Source organism: Chionomys nivalis, chromosome 7 (genome assembly GCF_950005125.1).
Source record: "Chionomys nivalis chromosome 7, mChiNiv1.1, whole genome shotgun sequence".
NCBI lineage: Eukaryota > Metazoa > Chordata > Mammalia > Rodentia > Cricetidae > Chionomys > Chionomys nivalis.
In genome coordinates, this window is record NC_080092.1 from 36,081,641 (window position 1) to 36,100,593 (window position 18,953).

The 18,953-nt window shown below is 48.8% G+C and overlaps 1 protein-coding gene across 3 annotated transcripts in view; it reads left to right on the forward strand.

Moving 5' to 3' along the window:
• P4ha2 (prolyl 4-hydroxylase subunit alpha 2) overlaps positions 1–14,857 on the forward strand; it is a 29,506-nt gene extending 14,649 nt beyond the window's left edge. Inside the window, exons 7-17 of one of the 3 annotated variants that reach the window (XM_057774714.1) lie at positions 1,305–1,544; positions 3,072–3,265; positions 4,012–4,188; positions 8,442–8,512; positions 8,740–8,839; positions 9,588–9,641; positions 10,062–10,121; positions 10,170–10,235; positions 12,318–12,386; positions 12,696–12,792; positions 14,394–14,857. In XM_057774714.1, coding sequence (XP_057630697.1) covers positions 1,305–1,544; positions 3,072–3,265; positions 4,012–4,188; positions 8,442–8,512; positions 8,740–8,839; positions 9,588–9,641; positions 10,062–10,121; positions 10,170–10,235; positions 12,318–12,386; positions 12,696–12,792; positions 14,394–14,464 — 1,199 coding nt within the window. In that variant the 3' untranslated portion in view covers positions 14,465–14,857. The remainder of the gene's footprint in view (positions 1–1,304; positions 1,545–3,071; positions 3,266–4,011; positions 4,189–8,441; positions 8,513–8,739; positions 8,840–9,587; positions 9,642–10,061; positions 10,122–10,169; positions 10,236–12,317; positions 12,387–12,695; positions 12,793–14,393) is intronic. The other 2 variants (XM_057774713.1, XM_057774712.1) reach the window with 2 other exon arrangements.
• Positions 14,858–18,953: the final 4,096 nt, after the last annotated feature.

Consider the following 18,953-nt stretch of genomic DNA (forward strand, 5'->3'; position numbering starts at 1 on the left):
CACCCCCCCATATATCATCTCAGTGGATTTTTGGCACAGCCCTTTAAAACCGGTTCTGGTGTCTTTATTAGCATAGACTGGGTAGGTAGCAGTATCCTTTTAGCTAGGGGACTGAGGCTGAGACTGGGTGAATTGTCCAGAGTCACACAACTGGTAGGGATGCAGCAATCTGGCTCTGTCCAGGTCCAGAGCACAGCTTGCTTATCCGTGTTAAGCCTATTGTAATAGATTCCTGGATCCAAAGAGTCAATGGAGATCCATGGAGACTTGCGGAGAGAGGAGCGGTCCCAAAAGCCCCCAACGCTTGCCCTGCCTATGACTCCATCTTGTGTTTACTCTCTTGACGTTCTGTCCCATGTCGTCAGATTCTGGGCCACCAGAACGAACAGACCTTGGTCTCTGCAGCAGCTGCCATCCTGCAGCAGGGCTTCCTCCTGGGAAGAGGCTCACTGTAGATCTTGGGCGAAGGGAGGGATTCGCGAACAGTCCTAGCATGCCATCCGTGCCCAGTAGCTGTGAATAGGAGCCTTGGGTGGCTGCAGGGAGTGCCTAGCCCTCTTCGTGGGAGCTGCCTTCTCATTATCCCCTGAGGAACACATAGTCTTTGCCATCCCAAGCTCCACATCTCCCTAAAGCTGCTGCTGTTCCTCAGGTTGAAACCATCTTTGTGGCCACGTTCCACAGCAGAGGTCCCATGAGTCACGAGGCCCGCTGAGCTGATGCTCCAACATCCCTGCTGGATTGCAGCCTCGGTTCTTTGTCGACATTGGCATCCGTCACCTGTTCCCAATACCTGTCTCTTCTTCCCCTTGTCATGTAACTCCATCTGTGTTCCCTTGAGGTCTAACTTCGAACCTTCTCTGTCCTTTCCTTTTTCAGACTTCCTACATGTGACTGTCCTTGTTCATGACTTTTATGTCATCTGAAATCCTTTCTTAAATTCATCCAAGTTTTCTGCTCTTCAGACTTCCATGGCCAGTCGCCCTCCACACAGCTCTCGTTTTAACATACAGGACCTATACTCACTGACCTCAGGGCTGTGTCTTGGTGGGATCCCTGGACTCTCTGTCACAAAGCCCCTTCTACTTTAGAGAAGAAGTCTGAGGCTTAGAGATTGACTATGACTCTAACCTAAGTTATGCTCACTATATTGATGGTATTTCATGGTGTGTGGCATGAAGTCGGGGTGGGATTTTGCTTGAATAATGTCCCCCTTTCAGTGGTTCAGGCTTTCTCCAAAGTGAACATCTCCCTTCCTCTCCCAGAGGCATTTCCAAGCCTGACTGTTGCTATTCCTGCTACAGGAACAAAGTACCAGGCCATGCTGAGTGTGGACGACTGCTTCGGGATGGGCCGCTCAGCCTACAATGAAGGAGACTATTACCATACTGTGCTGTGGATGGAGCAGGTGCTGAAGCAGCTCGACGCTGGGGAGGAGGCCACCATCACAAAATCCCTGGTGCTGGACTACCTGAGCTATGCTGTCTTCCAGCTGGGTGACCTGCACCGTGCTGTGGAGCTCACCCGCCGCCTGCTCTCTCTTGGTAAGGAGGTTAGGGACTGGACCTAGCAAGGGAACTTGACTCTTCTGGCCACACTGCTTGATCATCTCTTAGAACTAAATCGGTTGGATTGTCACCTGGCCAGGGATGAGTGTGTCTTAGTGATTTCAACTGCCTTGCCAACTGCCGACTAGCTCCTTACCCACAGCCTCCCTATTAGGCCATGTTCAGCTGGTGATGGGTGTTCAAAGGCCTTTGACATCCTTGTGTGTATATGTGAGTGTTGCTCATGCATGTGCATGGGCATATGTATGAAAGTGCATGTGCACATACATGCTACTGTGGCACTTTTAAAAATAAGGACCTAGTGTTGTGGCGCTTGTACCATTATGCAGGGTAGATCCTTCACCGTGTAAAGTACAGATTGAGAAGCAAGCTGTACTTCTGGATGGCCGCAGTGACAGTAATTCTAGCTCTTAGTGTCCCGAAGTCTAAAGTAGGACTTAGCGTGCCGTTTGTACTCTGTATGTCTTGTGATGTGGGAAAGAACAAGGCTCAAAGCGCCGTACCTTTATCGCACCTTTTGCTAATACGTGGGAATGTTATCGTCTGAACTTTCACAAAGTAGTGGAGACTTGACTCTGCCACTGCTTCCCAGGGAGCCTGCGTGTGAGGCCAGCTAGCATTTGAGCATCCCACATGACCAACGTGGGCAGAGGGTTTTGTAGAATCTGTCGCGTGTGTTAGTAAGAGCTTTGGACAGGGAGTCAGGACACCCGACTCTTCTGTATGGTTTCATCTTGAGTTACTGGGCCTCTCTGAGCCTCAGTTTTGTTATCTGGGGAGTGATGTAGAATTCCTGCCGTGGTTGTTGCTCCAGATACTGTCTTGTCCTCCAGAACTCTGGCTCTTCTACTTTTAAATAAAAGTTTATTACAGTTTATTTATTTATTATTTTTGTTTGTTGATTGTGTAAGCGGGTGAACACAGAAGTGCTACAGTGTACATCTATATGGTCGGGGCCAGCTCCAGGGAGTCAGTTCTCTCCTTTTATGCTGTGTGGATCCTGGGCATTGAACTCAGGTTGTCAGGCTTCGCAGTGCGCACCTTTACCTGCTGAGCCATCTGGCCTGCCTTGTAGCCCTCCTATATTTATTTATTTATTTATTTATTTATATTTTATTTTTTACCAGTCTCTCAGCTTGTTTCCCTTCTGTAGCCAGTGTGTGATGTGGTCGCTAGACTCGCTGGCTGCACTCTGGGGAATGGCTTTAAATAGCTACATCCAATCACAAGAAGGAGGCGGGACTCCAAGGGATCTCCTGGAGGTTCCACACTTCTGAGTTCTGCCTAATTCCCTAGTTACTAGCTGATTGTGCCTCACTTTAATGACACATCTCCCTCATCACTGGACAGGATGAGAAAGCCCCTGCTGGCTTTTAAGCACTGGCTGACGCAGCCTGGTTAGGTGCCGCAGCTGGCAGAGTGTAGCGGCTCACAGAACAGTTTCTGTAAACGACCCTAACAGATGTTTGTGGTTTTCTTGTCCACACTTTTCGCTTTTTCTAGACCCAAGCCATGAACGAGCTGGCGGGAATCTTCGGTACTTTGAGCGGCTGCTAGAGGAAGAAAGAGAAAAACCATTGTTCAATCAGACAGAAGCTGGACTAGCGACCCAGGAAAACCTGTACGAGAGGCCCGTGGACTACCTCCCCGAGAGGGATGTGTATGAGAGCCTGTGTCGTGGGGAAGGCGTCAAGCTGGTGAGACCTGGGAAAGGGTGGGTGGCCAGACTGGGGATCTGCGTGCTGACTCTGGGCAGGCAGCATGGGAAGTTCCACTGTCACTTTGCACTTTGCTCAGCATCTCTGAGGCTGGGAGGTGGGGGTTCTCTGATGCATAGGACAGGAGATTGTCTCCATGGATGCTCCAGGGAGAATTCCCATCCTCCAGGGCATTGCTGTACTCCCAACTCACCCCAGTGTGCCTACCTAATGTCTGACTCATTGGTTTGAGGGAAATGATGGGTACAGATATGCCCCAGGTCCCCAGGGTGTCAATGACAAGAAAGACCCAGTGGTGAAAATGGCAGCACATGCTGGGGCTTGGTGTCTGTGTCCCTGGCTTCAGAGAGCCCCAGGGTTCCACTGATCCTCACAGCTCAGTATTGAGGGAGGCACTCCCCTTTTCTGCGCCCCCTGATTGGCTTCCGATTGTTTTCCATCTGGAAAGGCATCTCCCCAGCCACAGTGCTTCAGGCCTATTTAAATCTCCATGAAAGGATCAGGAGGTGCCCTTTGCTGCAGGAATTGTGGAAATGGCGTGGTCTTCAGGGAGAAGGGGAGCTGCATGGTTTGTGTGAGGTCACTTCCCACTCTTGTTTTCTTCTGTGGTGAAGCCGAGGACAGCCTTGGCCACGGAGGGTGAAACCAGCCTGTGCAAACAGCTGGACTGACGCTGAGCGTGAGGACTCGCTCTGCTCAGGACCTATATATTCTGTGCTCCCTAGACGCCCCGGAGACAGAAGAAGCTTTTCTGTAGGTACCATCATGGTAACAGGGTGCCTCAGCTCCTCATCGCCCCCTTCAAAGAGGAAGATGAGTGGGATAGCCCGCACATCGTCAGATACTATGATGTGATGTCGGATGAAGAAATCGAGAGGATCAAGGAAATCGCTAAGCCCAAAGTAGGTGTCTCTGTGGGTCCTGCTGGGCCCCTGAGTGAGGCGGGGTACAGTCCCTCCTGCTACTTCTGTGGGGCAGCTTGTCTGTGCGCCAGTTCACTCTCGCCCATAGTTAGTGTGAGTGACTTCGACTGACGTTGTAGGTTTATGAACTTGAAGAGAAGAAAAAGCAGGGAACCAGATGGACAGGTGTGAGCATGATAGCAGATCATGTTGGGAGCAGAGCAGCTCGGTGACAGATGCCATTTCACCTGGTTGAAGGGCTGGTGTATGGGTTGCTTTTTAAGAAATGCATAGTCCCAGAAAAATGGGATCTGTGAAGTTTCAGATCAGGACTGCAGTGAGGGGTGAGGGCTGCAGTGAGGGGTGAGGGCTGCAGTGAGGGGTGGGGACGGCAGTGAGGGGTGAAGATTGCCACGAGATGATAAAGACCACAGAGAACTGTTTGACTTGGAGGAGGGTGTACATCCATACGATCTGGATAGTCCTCATCTTTACTTACTCATGTTTAAATTTTCAATTTAAATACATTTCTTACTAAACTTATTCCTCGTTGGTTTGTTTTTTTTTATTTTTTTCTTGTAAATATTTTAATTTGTTGCATCGTTATATTAGTTCACTGTTATATGCTAAATTATCAAGTAGCATTTTTTTTTTATGTAGGGTCTTATGTAGTTCTGGCTAGCTTCAAACTTGTTTTATACATACCTAATATAACCTTGAGCTTCTGGCCCTTCTGCTACCACCTCCAAGAGCTAGGATTACAGCTGTATAATGTCACACCTGGTTTATATAGTGCAGCCATTGAACCCAGGGTCTCCTGTGTGCCAGCCCAGCGCTTTTAGCTGAGCCACGTTTATAGCCTAATGTGCCAAACTGTTGATTTTTGCAGTATCTCTCCCAGTGGTAACTCATGTTTACCGAGCTTGGTGTGGCAGGACCTATCTCCAGTGTTCTATGTGTATCAACGGTTGTCTGTTGCAGACTCCGGTTCCTCCTTCACTTTTCCTTGAGGAAACTCACCTGTGTAGGTCAGAGGTAGAGGTAGAAGTTCCTCCTTCTTGACTTTGTTGGCTGGTGTTCTTGGGTTATCTTGACAGAATTGTCATCTGCAAGCCAGGAAAGTGTTTTATCCTTCCTAACAGTTAGAGCTTCTTTGCCTTGACCATATTGTTGAGATGCCTGGAACTTGTAGAACATCTTTGCAGTGGACCACCTTGTCTTGTGTCTGAGGATCATGGAAATCCAACTGGCATTTGCTCCTCCCTAACCATCGACTGTTGGCTTTTGTACGTCATGTTGCTACAATTATTCTTTGATTTCAAGCCCACAGATGATTGGTCCCATTTAATCTTTTTCGAAGAGAAGCTGTTGTTGCCCCAGCTTTCTCCCGTCACAGGCAGTTGGGAAGGAGGGATGAGCTGGCTCTTCTATTGCTTTGTTTGTAGTAGAACTGAAGTGGCTGAGGTGGCCGGGAGCTTCTGCTCATGGGCAGACCTCAGATAGGTGCCTATAGCGGCCCCAAAACTCACCTTGGAACAGTCTTGGTTTGAAGACCTAGCACACATCAGGAGACAGGGTCTGTTGCTGGTATCATGGGTGTAATCGAGGTTCAGTCTAGTGTATGGAGCACTGTAACTAAGACCCCTCATTTCACTTCCTTGGTCAGCTCCAAAGTCCTCCAGAGAAGAAAGCTTATTCTCCTGGTTTCTAGCCGAGAGAGGCACTGACAACCCAAAATCTCCTGAGAGATTCCTTACCTGCCATAGTCCGGGGTATGGAATGTTTTTCTGTGTGCACATGCATACATGAGTGGCAGGGATGTCGAAGGTGGCTGATGTTGGGATAACTGGTCTTTTAACAGGAGCCATGTGATAAACCATACACATTGGCCATCATGAGCTGACCTCTCCTTTCCGGAGGCCAGGGCAGACAGATGCTATTCCAGCTTTGAAGTGGGGCCAGCGAGCTTAGCTTGGCTTGCAGGGAATGCCTGGCAGCTGTCTGTGAGTCCCCAGTCTGCTTTCAAAATAGCCCCGTCTGTCCCCAGGGCAGAGCACAGCTGCCCAAAGTCTTTTTTGGGCACCAGGCCAATGCCAAGGCTCAGATGTTTGCACAGTCTAGTGGCAATGACTGTCATCAGGCGGGAATGGCCATCCACTAGGCTAATAAAAGGACCATAGAGAGGAACCTGGGAAACCATCTTTCTTGGGTATCCTGGCGGCCATATTCATATTAGAGCGTTATGAGCCAGAGTGATCCGATGGGTCAGTTTCCTTCCTGACCAGACTTCTGGTATGGCGCCTCTTCTCCATCCCTTTTCACCTCCTGTCCCTGGCCTCTGCCATCTCTTGCCCTGATCCTTGTTCCAAGTTTCTTTTAGTCTTCTTCCCATTCTGGTGTGACCATCAGGTGGCACAATAGCCCTTACATTCCATTGTGACTGCCCCTCCCTTGCATAAGGCCTTCCCTGTTTCAGGTTGACCATAAGATGGCAGCAGACCCCAGTCTCTGTCTCGGGCCTTTTCTCATCTCACTGCATCAGTAGCCTCAGCCTGTAGCCAGTGCCCTTTCATCCAGGGCCTCTGCACCGGTGCCCTTTCCCTGCTGCTATAATGTATGTGGTACCCTAGCCTGGGCCAGCAGGTTGTTCTTCAAGGGCAGGGTCCTGAGGAAGAAGGATCAGAGGTAAAGAAGGTAGAACAGGTGGGCTCAGGAGGTCTTGAACAAGCTATGTCTCACGCCAAGCAAGCTTATTAAGAAGTTTAGCGTCTTAATATAGTTTCCAGGGGAGACATGAGACAGTGCCACCGAAGAGCTAGCATACAAGGGGATGACGTTATGAGGAAGCCAACCAAGCAGTGACACACGAGGGGAACATAGGGTATCTCAAGGGCAAGAGCATCAGAGAGGAGTTCACAGCCTTGGCACTGATACCCACAGTGTTTGGCTCTGAGGACCCAAAGCTACAGCTCCCTTTGGACCTTTGCTCCGGGCCATTACTGTATCTGCTAAGGATCAGACAAGGAGCTACATTCCTTCTCCACACACGAGGGTCTCAGAGAAAGCCCAGCTCTTAGCAGTACCCGAGCTGCAGCAACCTTTGGCTGCGTTCCCACAGGACATTAAGCTCACCCATGCTTAGTTACGTGGCCCGTTTTCTACCGTCTCCACTTGACCAAGTTCTGTGAAGGCAGGGGTCATGTCTCGGTCTCTCAGCATAGTACCTGGCACCAATCAGATAGTTATTGGAAGTAAGAGTCAGCACTGTTCTGTTTGGTTCACCTATACTTCTGCCTGAACATGCCTGTCCGTACCAGGCCTGCATCCTGTGAGCCCATTAGGACAGTCTGCAAGAGGAAGGCACCTGTATTCTTGCTGTGGACAAGTATATTCCTCCCGGAAGTTCCATTGAGCCTTTATATGGAGACTAGGGAGATGAGGTAGAGGAAGGGTTTGTATGTTTGTGTGTTTGTGTGTGTGTGTGTCTTTGTGTGTGTATGTGTTTGTGTATATGTATGTGTGTGTGTTTGTATGTGTGTGTGTTTGTGTGTGTAGGTGTGTGTTTGTGTGTGTATGTATGTGTGTGTTTGTGTGTGTGTATGTCTTTGTGTGTGCGTATGTATATGTGTGTGTTTGTGTGTGTATGTGTGTGTGTGTGTATTCGTGTGTGATTGCCCACGGCAGGTGGCTTCTGCACAGCAGTTCATGTACATCAGATTCCTACCGTTTTCTCTGTTGACTCTGGGAGGGCTGAGACAGACTGCAAACTATTTTCTTTGCTGCACAGTAGGAGCCAAGCAGGGTAGGAGGCACAGCAGACACATTTGGGTAGCTTCTTGGCAGAAGGATGGGAAAACTTGACCATGTCAACAGAAGCCTTGGGTTGAGACTCAGAGATGGCCCAGTCTGAGTGTGGTGGAATCAAAGCTCAGGCCATGCTCAGGCAGTGTGCTGTGGGCCTGTCAAGAAAGGCCGTGCTTGGAGAAATCATGTACAGACCAAGCAGAATTCATAGGCATAACAGTGCTGGCAGCATAGACCTGGGTAGCAGAAGGGTGGGTAATGAGCAAGGAGGGTGTGGCCAGGCCTCATTGCACGGAGGGAAGTGGAGACTGGACTGGAGTATCATGGGACCTTAGCTAGAACTACTTTCTGCAGCTGTTTTCCCACTGATGTGGCTGGCCCATCTGGGCTCAGTTTCTCTGCAAAAACACCCAAAACCAAAAAGGATAACTCGGTCCTCTTTCTTTTAGCTTGCACGAGCTACTGTTCGTGACCCCAAGACAGGTGTCCTCACTGTTGCCAGCTACAGAGTTTCCAAAAGGTGAGCAGAGGTAGCTGTGGGGTGGGGGGCAGCCACTCAAGCCCAACTCCGGAGCTTCCCAGCAAAGAGGCAAAAAAGGGCTGATGCCGGCTTGTCCTGCTTGCTGTATCTTCTCTCTCTGGGGCAGTCACCCTGTGTTGCCCACTAGCTGGCTTTGCCTGGGAAGGGACCAGAGGACTCACGTAAGCCTGCCCATGCCTTCCATCTTTGCTCTTTTCTTTGCGCAGCTCCTGGCTAGAGGAGGATGATGACCCTGTTGTGGCCCGCGTCAACCGTCGGATGCAGCATATCACAGGGTTGACCGTGAAGACTGCAGAACTATTGCAGGTAGGCTGGTCCTGGGGCCAGAGAAGTTGGGAGGGGTTCTATTGGGCTGGGTGGTCTCCCAGGTTCCCAGACTGTCTGAGCAGGCACCTACACTGTTAGTCACTCTTCTAATCAGAGGACCCAACAGAAGCAAACTGATGGAAGAGAGGTCTGCTTTGGCTCACATTTTAGTCCATCACGGTGGGGAGGCTCCGCAGCTGGAACTTGTAACATAGCATGTTCACATCTTGCCAAACCAGAAACCAGAGGGCTTAGGCTGGCCAGAGCCAACAGCAGATAAAACCTTCATGGCCCACACCGAGTGGTCTAACTATGCCAGCTAGGTCCCAAAGATTCCACCCTCCAAAGACAGGACCACCATCTCCGGAGCGAATATGTACTCACCTGTGCCTTGAGTTCACATTCCCAGTGTCCATACTAAAAGCTGAGCGTGGTTAAGCATTTTACTGTCACCCCGGTGCTGTGGAGAGCACCCACAGGCTTGCAGGGTGGCAGCCTAGATCCAGGTTCATTGTCTCAAGGGAATAAGGGAGAGCGAGATGGAGCAGGACACAGCCTTCTCCTCTGGCCTCCGCGTGCACACACACGTGTGCACACACCACCATATACATATACCACACACGCATAGTACATAAACACACAAGTTGTGGGTTGTTTTCAGGCCTAGGGAGATGATTTCCATGGAGAGTTGGGCGGCTGTGGGGCTGGTCTTACTGCTGACAAAGTCAATGCTGTAATCTCTCATCAGGTCGCAAACTACGGAATGGGAGGACAGTACGAACCACACTTTGACTTCTCTAGGGTAAGCCCTCAATCACTAGTAGTTTTGACGGGCTCTGTCCTGGCTGGTTTGACAAGGTTAGAGCTTCTAGAAGCGTTTCAGCCTTCACGCCATCCCTCCTCCACCTTCCACCTCACCAGGGGAAGACTATGTTGTTGGTGAAGCACCTGCAGGGCCCAGTGAAGCCTGGCTGTTTCCTGTCGATGTAGGGAATGTTTGGACCAATAATAAAGCAAAAGATCTCTCTAGGGCCCCGTGAAAGCTTTTCTGACCTCCTTCCCCCTCCCTGTGTTCTTGCTAGGGTTCCCTTTGTAGCCTTGTCCCATGTCCCTGCTGTTCTACGAAGGCACATTTGCCATCCCCTGACCCTTGGGGTCCCAGTCCTTTGGGTTGGTGGGTAAGTTAGTTGCAAACTTAGATAAAAGTTGTTGTCTGTTGCAGCGACCTTTTGACAGCGGCCTCAAAACGGAGGGGAATAGGTTAGCGACGTTTCTTAACTATGTAAGTACTGGACTGGGCCCATTTGTCCACTCTCACTTAATTTTATAGAGCGATGAGCAAGATGCTTTCAAGCGTTTAGGGACTGGGAATCGTGTGGCCACGTTTCTAAACTACGTGAGTATGATGCGTGCGCCTGATGGGCCCGGTGGAGCCCCTGGGGCCAGAGAGCTCCTGCACATCCTTCCCCATCCGGGCTCATAGCATCAGCTGCTGCATAGGCTTCCTCAGCACCCTTCTTGGCTAGAGTATAGAGAGTTGGCTTTTGTTCCCAGCTGTGAGCTTGCCCTTCTTCTACTCCCTGACTCTTTCCTAACCCCCCCCCCCCATATCTTTCTTAGCTGTGGTAAAATATAGATAATATAAAATTGTCCATCATAACAATTTTCTGTGTGCTTTAGTGATTTTATGAAGTCCATCCCTAATATGAACCATATTCCCATCTGTTACCATAGCTCTTCTCACCTCATAAAATGGAAACTCTATTTCTATTAAACACTAATTCCAGAGTCCCTTCCTCACCACCACCCCACTCTCTGAGACCACATAACCTCATCCAAGTGGAGCCCTGGAATGTCGACTTCTTGCTGGCTGATGCCCTCAGCCCCTGTCTTAACATGTGTCTGCCGTGGCATGTTCTGCTTCCCTTTTGATGCCTGCAGGTCTACTCTGAGCTTTGGGAATGAGAGCCACAGTAGGCTCTGCCTCGGTGGCAGAGAGCAGAGGTGGCCCGGAGGTGCTTTTAGATGGAAACTGCCTCTGTTTCCTCAGAGGCTGCGTAGCCAGCTCCCCTCCTGCTGCCCCGCCCCCACCCGTGGGCTCTCAGTTCACCTTTCCCTATAATAGCCCACTCGAAGGATGCATAGTCAATGAACTTAGAAACAAACCTTGCTTTTTGGCTTTAAGTTTTAATTGTCCTGGAGACTGCTATGCACATATACTTTTGAGAAGGTCCTATGTGGTCTCCATTGTGACATCTGACGTCTGACATGGGAGACTCACTTGAAACATGGGAAAGATGGTTATTTAGTTACCATGGAGACAAACACTGAAGAATTTGCCCAAACACAGGGCTCAGTAAAGGCCTCATTTAGGAAATAGCATGTCAGTTGAGACTTGAAAATTAAATGGAAATTTGTGGAACATATTTTGGCAAAGAAGAAGGTGTGGGGGGCTGAAAGGGAATAGGTTTGGGATGTCACGAAACAGGCAAAGGCTTGTGTATCTGGAGAGAGAGGCGAGCAAGGCTGACTTGCAGAGTCACTGGGTTTGAACCCCAGCACTGGGGAAGCCATTGGGCTTTTAGTCTTCCTTATCATGAGCCTGCCGAGTGCCCACCCCTTCAGGCAGGCTGTAATGTGTCACACTGGGAAATATCTTAGCTCCAATTCTTATTACAGCATAGACAAAACGCTTCAAGTAAAAGTGCAGTTTACAGGAGAAAGCGGGGAAGAGTGGCATTCTGGGAAGTTAGAGGGCTGATTAGAGCAGCTAGAGCCAGAAGAACAGCCATGCAGGGAAGGGGGCACTCCTGAGGTTAGAAGCCATAGGGAGCTCCTGTCCAGAGCTCTGTACATACTGCTGAGAACATTGGCTTAGGCAAGGCCCCAGCAGTGGGTCAGAATTCAAGATGGGGACAGGGTAAAGATAGGCATTTTCTCTTTCCCTTCTCTCTCTCTCTCTCTCTCTGATATGTATTTATCTGTATCAGTGTTTGCATGCATATGTGTGTGCATATATTTTATATGTGCTACATGCATGCATGGTGCCCACCGAGGCCAGAAGAGGATATTGGATCCCCTGGAACTAGAGTCACAGGTGGTTGAGCTGCCATGTGAGTGCCGGGAACTGAGCCTGGGTTGTGTGTAACAGCGTACTCTTACCTGCCATCTCTCTAGCCTAAGAAAGTCATTTTCTAAGTGGACGCAGGTTGTGTCTATTCAGGGGTGTCCTGAATGTGGCTCTTCTGGGTTCTTTAGCTCTTGAACCTCCAGGCGTAGAGCCTGTCTTGATGAACAGCACAGATTAAGCCGCATGTGGGAAGCCTTTCCTGGCCTTACCCAGTCATAGACAGAATTTCCAGCCAGTGCTGCTTATTCTTGGTGTGAGGGTGACCTGTGCATCTTGTCGTGTCCTTACGATTTTGCTGCTCTGTTGTCCTTGGGGAGAGGGACCAAGCTCTTTGCCTTATGTCCCCAGATGAGTGATGTAGAAGCTGGAGGTGCTACCGTCTTTCCTGACTTGGGAGCTGCAATTTGGCCCAAGAAGGTGAGTGTGATTCTTCAGGGTCACGTGTTGAAGCAGGGCTCAGACCTTACCAATGCCCCCCAGTACCACCGGCTGTCTACTTGACTGTCTTCCTACCCACGCTCTGGACTGCGTTCCCCGCTTGTGCCCATGGAGAAGGGAGGCAGGGCAGATGTATTATTATTGAACTTTCTTCCGTTTGAGCCCTGTCCCCCAGCACAGAAAAGGAGGGGCATTTCTGCCAAGGGGTGGGTGGCTCTAGCTAGATTCCTGGAGCAGGTCCTTGTAACTGATGTTTAGGATCCACTCTGACATCTCGTTCTCTCCCAGGGCACAGCTGTCTTCTGGTACAACCTTCTGCGGAGTGGGGAAGGCGATTACCGGACGAGACATGCGGCCTGCCCCGTGCTTGTGGGCTGCAAGTGGGGTGAGTGACGTGAGGGGCAGCATTGAGGCGGACCTTGGCCTTAGATGCAGAGGTGGAAACCACTGCTAACTGCTGTCAGCTCCGCATCACAAAGGGTTGTCTTGGCTGCTTATACCACCCAGCCAGAGTTTCCACCGCTGGTTGTCGATGCTTAGAGAGCCAAGGAGGCCTGCGCTGCATAAGCACCCTAGGTCCAGGATGGATTTCCAGAGTCGTGGGCTCTGGCAAGGGTTTTAGTGGTGTATCAAGAGAGCTGGAAGCAGAGAGGAGAGAGGGTGTCTGTGTGAGGCAAGAAAGACATGTGCGGCTACAGCCAGCATTGTAGGTAACAGGTGGTGGTGGTGAGACTAACTGTCCTTGTCACTTGAAGAAGGGGAGTCCTGAGATGGGACTGGCGCTAAGAGATGAGACTGGAGCCTGGGGCACAGCGCAGAGGATGAGCTTGAGCCTCACCCTGGAAGCAGCTGTGGAGAGCTGGGAAAAGCGTGGACTAGACTGTGACAGGAAGGGATCTCTTGCATTTGTAACCCGTGGAATTTGGGAGGTAAAATGTGATGGGCTCGCAGAAATGGTGAAGTAAACAAATGAAAATGACGTGGTTGCTGGTTTGGGAAAAAGAAGTATAGAGAAAGTCAGTTTACTAGATGTCAAGAATGTTGCACAAACACGACACATGTAAGCACTGCGTGCTTAATTAAAGTTTACCATTCTACTATATACACTGTTAATCAAGTCTTCTGGACAGTTTGTTTAGGTAAGTTCAGGTATTAAATTGTATTTTAAAATCTGACTTGAGTAGTTCATTACTTTAAAAACTCGTGTGTGTGTGTGCACATGTGCCATGTCAAACGTGTGAAGGTCAGAGGATAATTTGAAAGAATCGATTCTCTCCTTCCACGTTGTGGGTTCTAGGGATTAAGCTTAGTTTGTCAGCTTTATGACATGAGCTGTCGTCTGCCCTGCATTACTTTTGTATTCCTCATAAGAGAGTTCATGTTTGAGAACAGAGTCATGGTACATGCCTGTGACCTGGCGGTGCCGGTCCCAGTGCTCCAGCTAGGGTACCCACAGCACTCAGATTCTGTTCTATAGCTCACAGGGCCCGCGGCTCATGGCCAAGCCCTGCCAGTGCTGATAGGTTCCCCATACCTCTCCTCAGTTTCTGCTTGCCACTATCCCAGCCTCTTGAGGTCCTTCACACTTCCCCGGGTGGCCTCTGCCTTTGAGGACTTTCTCATCCTGCTTTCTGCATCCAGCCCCCTTGGAGTGAGTGGCAGCCAATGATATGCCCGCCTTCTTTCCAGGATAACTTCAGTTCAGCTTCTTGTTCTGAGTCAGTCCTGCTTCCCTAATATCATGAGATGCCCTTTGGCTCCGTTCCTATGGCAACTTGCATACATGCATCGGATCACTGGTAGACTTTTGTACCATTACCTGCGTGCCCGTGTGTTTTCAACAGTGCGTGATTGGCTTGAGGTCTGAGCCGTGTTGCTCTGGAGTCCCCCCCACCACCACCACAGGGCAGTGGTCGTCACAGGAAGCATTGATTGGACCACTGAACTGTTAGGCTGAATCATCACATCCCTGCTTTCTGTTCACAGTCTCCAATAAGTGGTTCCATGAACGAGGACAAGAGTTCCTGAGGCCTTGTGGGACAACAGAAGTTGATTGACATCCTCGTCTGCTCTGCTCCTTCCTGGTCCCACAGCCCAAGTCATCTTCAAGTTCAGCGTGACAGATTCCTTTGTATGTTCCAGGTCAGCGGAGGAGCCAGCGTTTGTCTGAATTTGAGAGAGTGTGTCCTGGGCCGAGTCCTGGGTGACCTGGGCCCCAGACTCTGGCCAGCCTATGCCTGCTCTGACTCCAAGGGTAGCATCGGTGTGGCTGCTGCAAAACCAAACTGTCGGGCACCTAGCTCGGTGCCTTTGTACCTCAGATGTTTCAGGTGGGAGAGGTTTTAGTGAAACCAAAGTTCCGATGCTGTGTTTACAAGTTTGTTTTTATGACATTTCTATTTGTTGTGGCTTTAACCAAAAAATAAAATGTCCCCTGCCAGAAGCCTTAAATAACCTATTTTGCAGTGTTTTGGGTTCATTGTTGTTGTGTTGTTTTGTTTTTAGTCCAGGAACTGGGGCTGACTCAGTTTAAAATGCCTGCCACACAGACATGGACCTGAATTCTGATTCCCAGCATTTACATAAAAAGCTGGGCTTGGCAGTGTGTGCTTATGATACCAGTACTGGGAAGGTGGAGACAGGAAGATCCCTAGGGCTGGCTGGACAGCCAGCCTAGCCAAAATGGGTGAGGTCCAGACTCAAAGACAGACCTTGTTTCATAGGAAAATGCCTGAAGTGGATGGCTGGTCTCTACATGCATGTGCACACACGAGCATACACACATATGAATGTGTACACACACAATCCAGGAGCCCTTACCAGTTTTACCATTTTGTATGCATCTCCACTGTGCAGACATTCTGCAGAGCGACGCCCTAGTCTTGGGTTCTAAAAATGGTTTTCACGCCCATGTGTCCTCCAGGCGTATGTACTTTTCTGGAAACTGCAGGTAAATCATCCCACCTGCCCTCCCTGAGACCATAGGAAGAACATGTGATTTACAATTGGGATGTTGTTAGGGTTTGATTTGGGATGTGTGCACTGAGTTGTCCCTGGCTCACAGATGCAAAGAATATGAAGGGGTGTGTGTGTGTGTCTGTGTGTTTGTGTACCTACATACATGTTACTTTCTGGCTGGAGTTTTTCTGATTAGCACTCAGGAGCCATATGGGAGACCCTCCTGGCTGATATCTCCTTCCCTGTCCAAGAAGCTCTGGGTAACCGTGGGATGGCGATTGGTGGTCACCACTGAAGCTTCCCTCCTGTGACCAAGTCACTGAATATAGTAGCTTCATTTTCACTGACTTTTTAACGAACTGAGGCAGACTGTAACGATTTCTGTCTGTTTGGCGTCTTTCATTTGGTATTGTCTTAAAGATTTGTCCATATTGACATGCAGTTTGTTTTTATGGATCCTCTAGAGAAACAGAACAGACAGGATGAATATATGTTACAAAGGGAATTTATTAGATTGGCATACAGGATGCAGGCTGGGAGTTCAACAGTGACCAGCTACACTCCAGAGAAGCTGAGAACCAGCAATGAGTGGTTCAGTCTATGAGGTTTGTACCTCAGTTGTCCCAGTCTGGTGCTGAAGGCCTGAGGTTGTCCTCAGTCCACATTGGAAGACAGAAGAAGCTCTGTTGTGATAAAAGTGGAGGACAGCAGCAGCGGTGGCCACAACTGGATAGACTCACTCACCAGCAAGACGGAAAGGCAGGCAAGAAAGAGCGAGAACACTGCTGTTTTGGACTTTGCATCTGGGCTGCCACAGGAAGGTGTTGTGTACTGTAGAAGAGGGCCCTCCCCCTCCACGAATTCCTCCTGTAAGTCCCTCACAGAGCTGCCCAGAGGTGTCTTTTAATTGACTTCAGAGTCTACCACATTGACACTCAAGATAAATCATGATATGGTCAATACTCTACCCTTTGGGCATTTGAGATGGTTTCAGTCTTTGTATAGTATGATAAAGGATGCAATAAGTAACTTTACACATGACTTCTGACTCACATTTCTTGAGGACATAAGAAGGAGTGAGTGAAAGTTCTACCCATCCCCCCTCCAGTGTCTGGAAAGCAACTGCTGAACTTTGCCAAAATAAGGTGGGACAGTCCTTCAAAATTCCTGCTCCATAGAAGAGTCGACTGGATATTTTAAGCCTGTAGGCCGAAGATTGGATGCCCCAATATTGCAGAGGAACCTTGGGTTAACTGTCCAGGCAGCTAGATGTCTGTTGTTTCTGTAGGCTTAGAAGTGGCTGGCGCTGTCCTTTCTATTTATTATGATTTGGGAGCAAGTTGGTGTCCCAAAAGAAAAAGCCTGGTACAGTTTACACTTCTGTGTCTTATCATCCAAGGAAGTCAACGCAGGAACTCAAGCAGAGCTGCATCCTGGAGGTAGAAGCTGATGCAGTGGTATGGAGGGGTGCAGCTTACTGGTTTGCTCCTCATGGCTTGCTCAGTGTGCTTTCTTATGGAATCCAGGACTATCATCCCAGGGATGGCACCACCCACAATGGGCTGGGCCCTTTTATGTCAATCACTAGTTAAGAAAATGTTAGATAGGCTTGCTTACAGCTCAGTCTATGGAGGCATTTTCTCAGTGGAGATTCCCTCCTCTCAGGAGGCTATAGCTTGTGTTGAGTTGACATAAAACTAGCCAGCACATGCATTTTTTATGAAAGATATCCCAGAAGCTCTCTGTCTTCTTGTCATGTAAAAAGATAGCAAGAAGATAGTTGACCACGACCAGGAAGCACATACTCACCAGACAATCTACTTACACCACGGTTTTGATACTTCACTTAAAATAAAAGAAAAAAATAGATCATTTTGCTCAGTCTACAGCATTTTTATTCCAGCAGACCTCCCTAAGTAAGATGGTGCAGATTGCTGCCTGCTGCACACCTTTCATATTTATTAGTCATCAGGTTTCTGCTTCAAGTCTTTCTTACTAATTCATAGACATTTCAGTTTTGTTCATTATCTTTTCCAAATGCTTATTTTGTGGTGTGCCTTTTTCATTTTTAGTTCTGATGAAAAGGAAGGCTACCCTGTGTTGCTGCTCTGAAGGTAACCCCTCACCCCTTTGTCTGTCTTTTAACTGACATTTTTATCTTCGTTTTCACTTTGTGTGGCTTTTCTGTGATATACGTACAGGATTCCTTTCCCTGTTTTCCTTCTGGACATTGGCAGAGCGTCCTGAATTTGCCAGTTGAGGTCTTTGATGGGTTCTAGAAATTTCTCAGACCTTGCATCCTTTGAGTAATGTTTCTGTCCTGATTTTTCCCTTCCCTCTGCCTTCCTGAGACTCCGGTAAATCTGGTTGGTAAAAGTGTCTGCTTTGACACATCTGTCCTAGCCTTCCTTTTGTGTCCCCCAGCCTCCCACCCCCAGATGCTCAAGATTAGCTATTTCCTTAGTTTACTTTGTAGTTCATTTGTTTCCTGTTCACCTCCTTTGCTCTCCTCCGACCTCCCTCCTCAGTGCTGGGATTGAACCCAGAGTCACACAGGAACCAGGCAAGTTTATCCAACTTAGTTCGGTTTTTAAAGATTTATTTTTATTTATGTGTCTTTGTGGCCAGAAGAGAGTGTCAGATCTGGAGCTGGAGTTACAGGCAGTTGGGAACCACCTGATGGGGGTGCTGGGAGCCCAATTCGGGTCCACCTAACCACTGTGTTGTGTCTCCAGCTCTGCCTTCCCTTTTCTTTAGTTCTGCGTCTAGTTCTCTGGGGAATTCTTCTTTTGTTTCCTCCATGTTTTTCTTGGATCAATGAAAACAGTTACTTGAAAGTTCTTGTCGGATAATGCCATGGTTTTCTTTGGTCCGCTTTTGGCATTTTATTGAATTCTGAATACTGCATGTGACAGATTATAAAGGCCCTGGATGGTGATGGCTTCCTGCACAGGGGCTCACACTTTACTAGGCAGAGGAGTGTTGTGCAATATTATTTTAACTAGGAAAAGATGTGTTACATTTCTTTATGCTGTGGAATATTACTTTAACTGTGTAAAGGTGTGTTATATTTGTTTCTGCTGTTTATTTAATGATGTAACAATGTGTGCGTGCATCTGTTTCACCTTACTTGGCTAAGGCACCTGACTGATCTAATAAAGAGCTGAACAGACAATAGCTAGGCAGAGAGAGAGAATGGGCAGGGCTGGTGGGCAGATAGATTAAGTAGGAGGAGAAATCAAAGGGGTTCCCATTGTGATGCTTGCATCCTTCTCTGCTCTGTCCCCATCAGCAGTTCCTCAGATCCGATCCTCGCATATTTTGTATCTAGACAGTCCCCAAATGTCATTCCTCTTTTCAAAGAAATGAAGATTCAAATTCAAAGAAAATTTGAATCTGAGTCAGAGGTTTTTTTTCTGCTTAGCATCCTAACCTTCCAGCCTGTGAGTTCTGAGCTCAGAAACTGTCTCAATAGGTAATCAGGGTGAACGTTTGAGCGAGGTTCCCCTCCCCTCAGCGTCCTGGCCTGTTTTGGAGTGCTCTTCCATTTTGCTCTGGTCCCCACTCTCCCACAGATCAACAATCTGA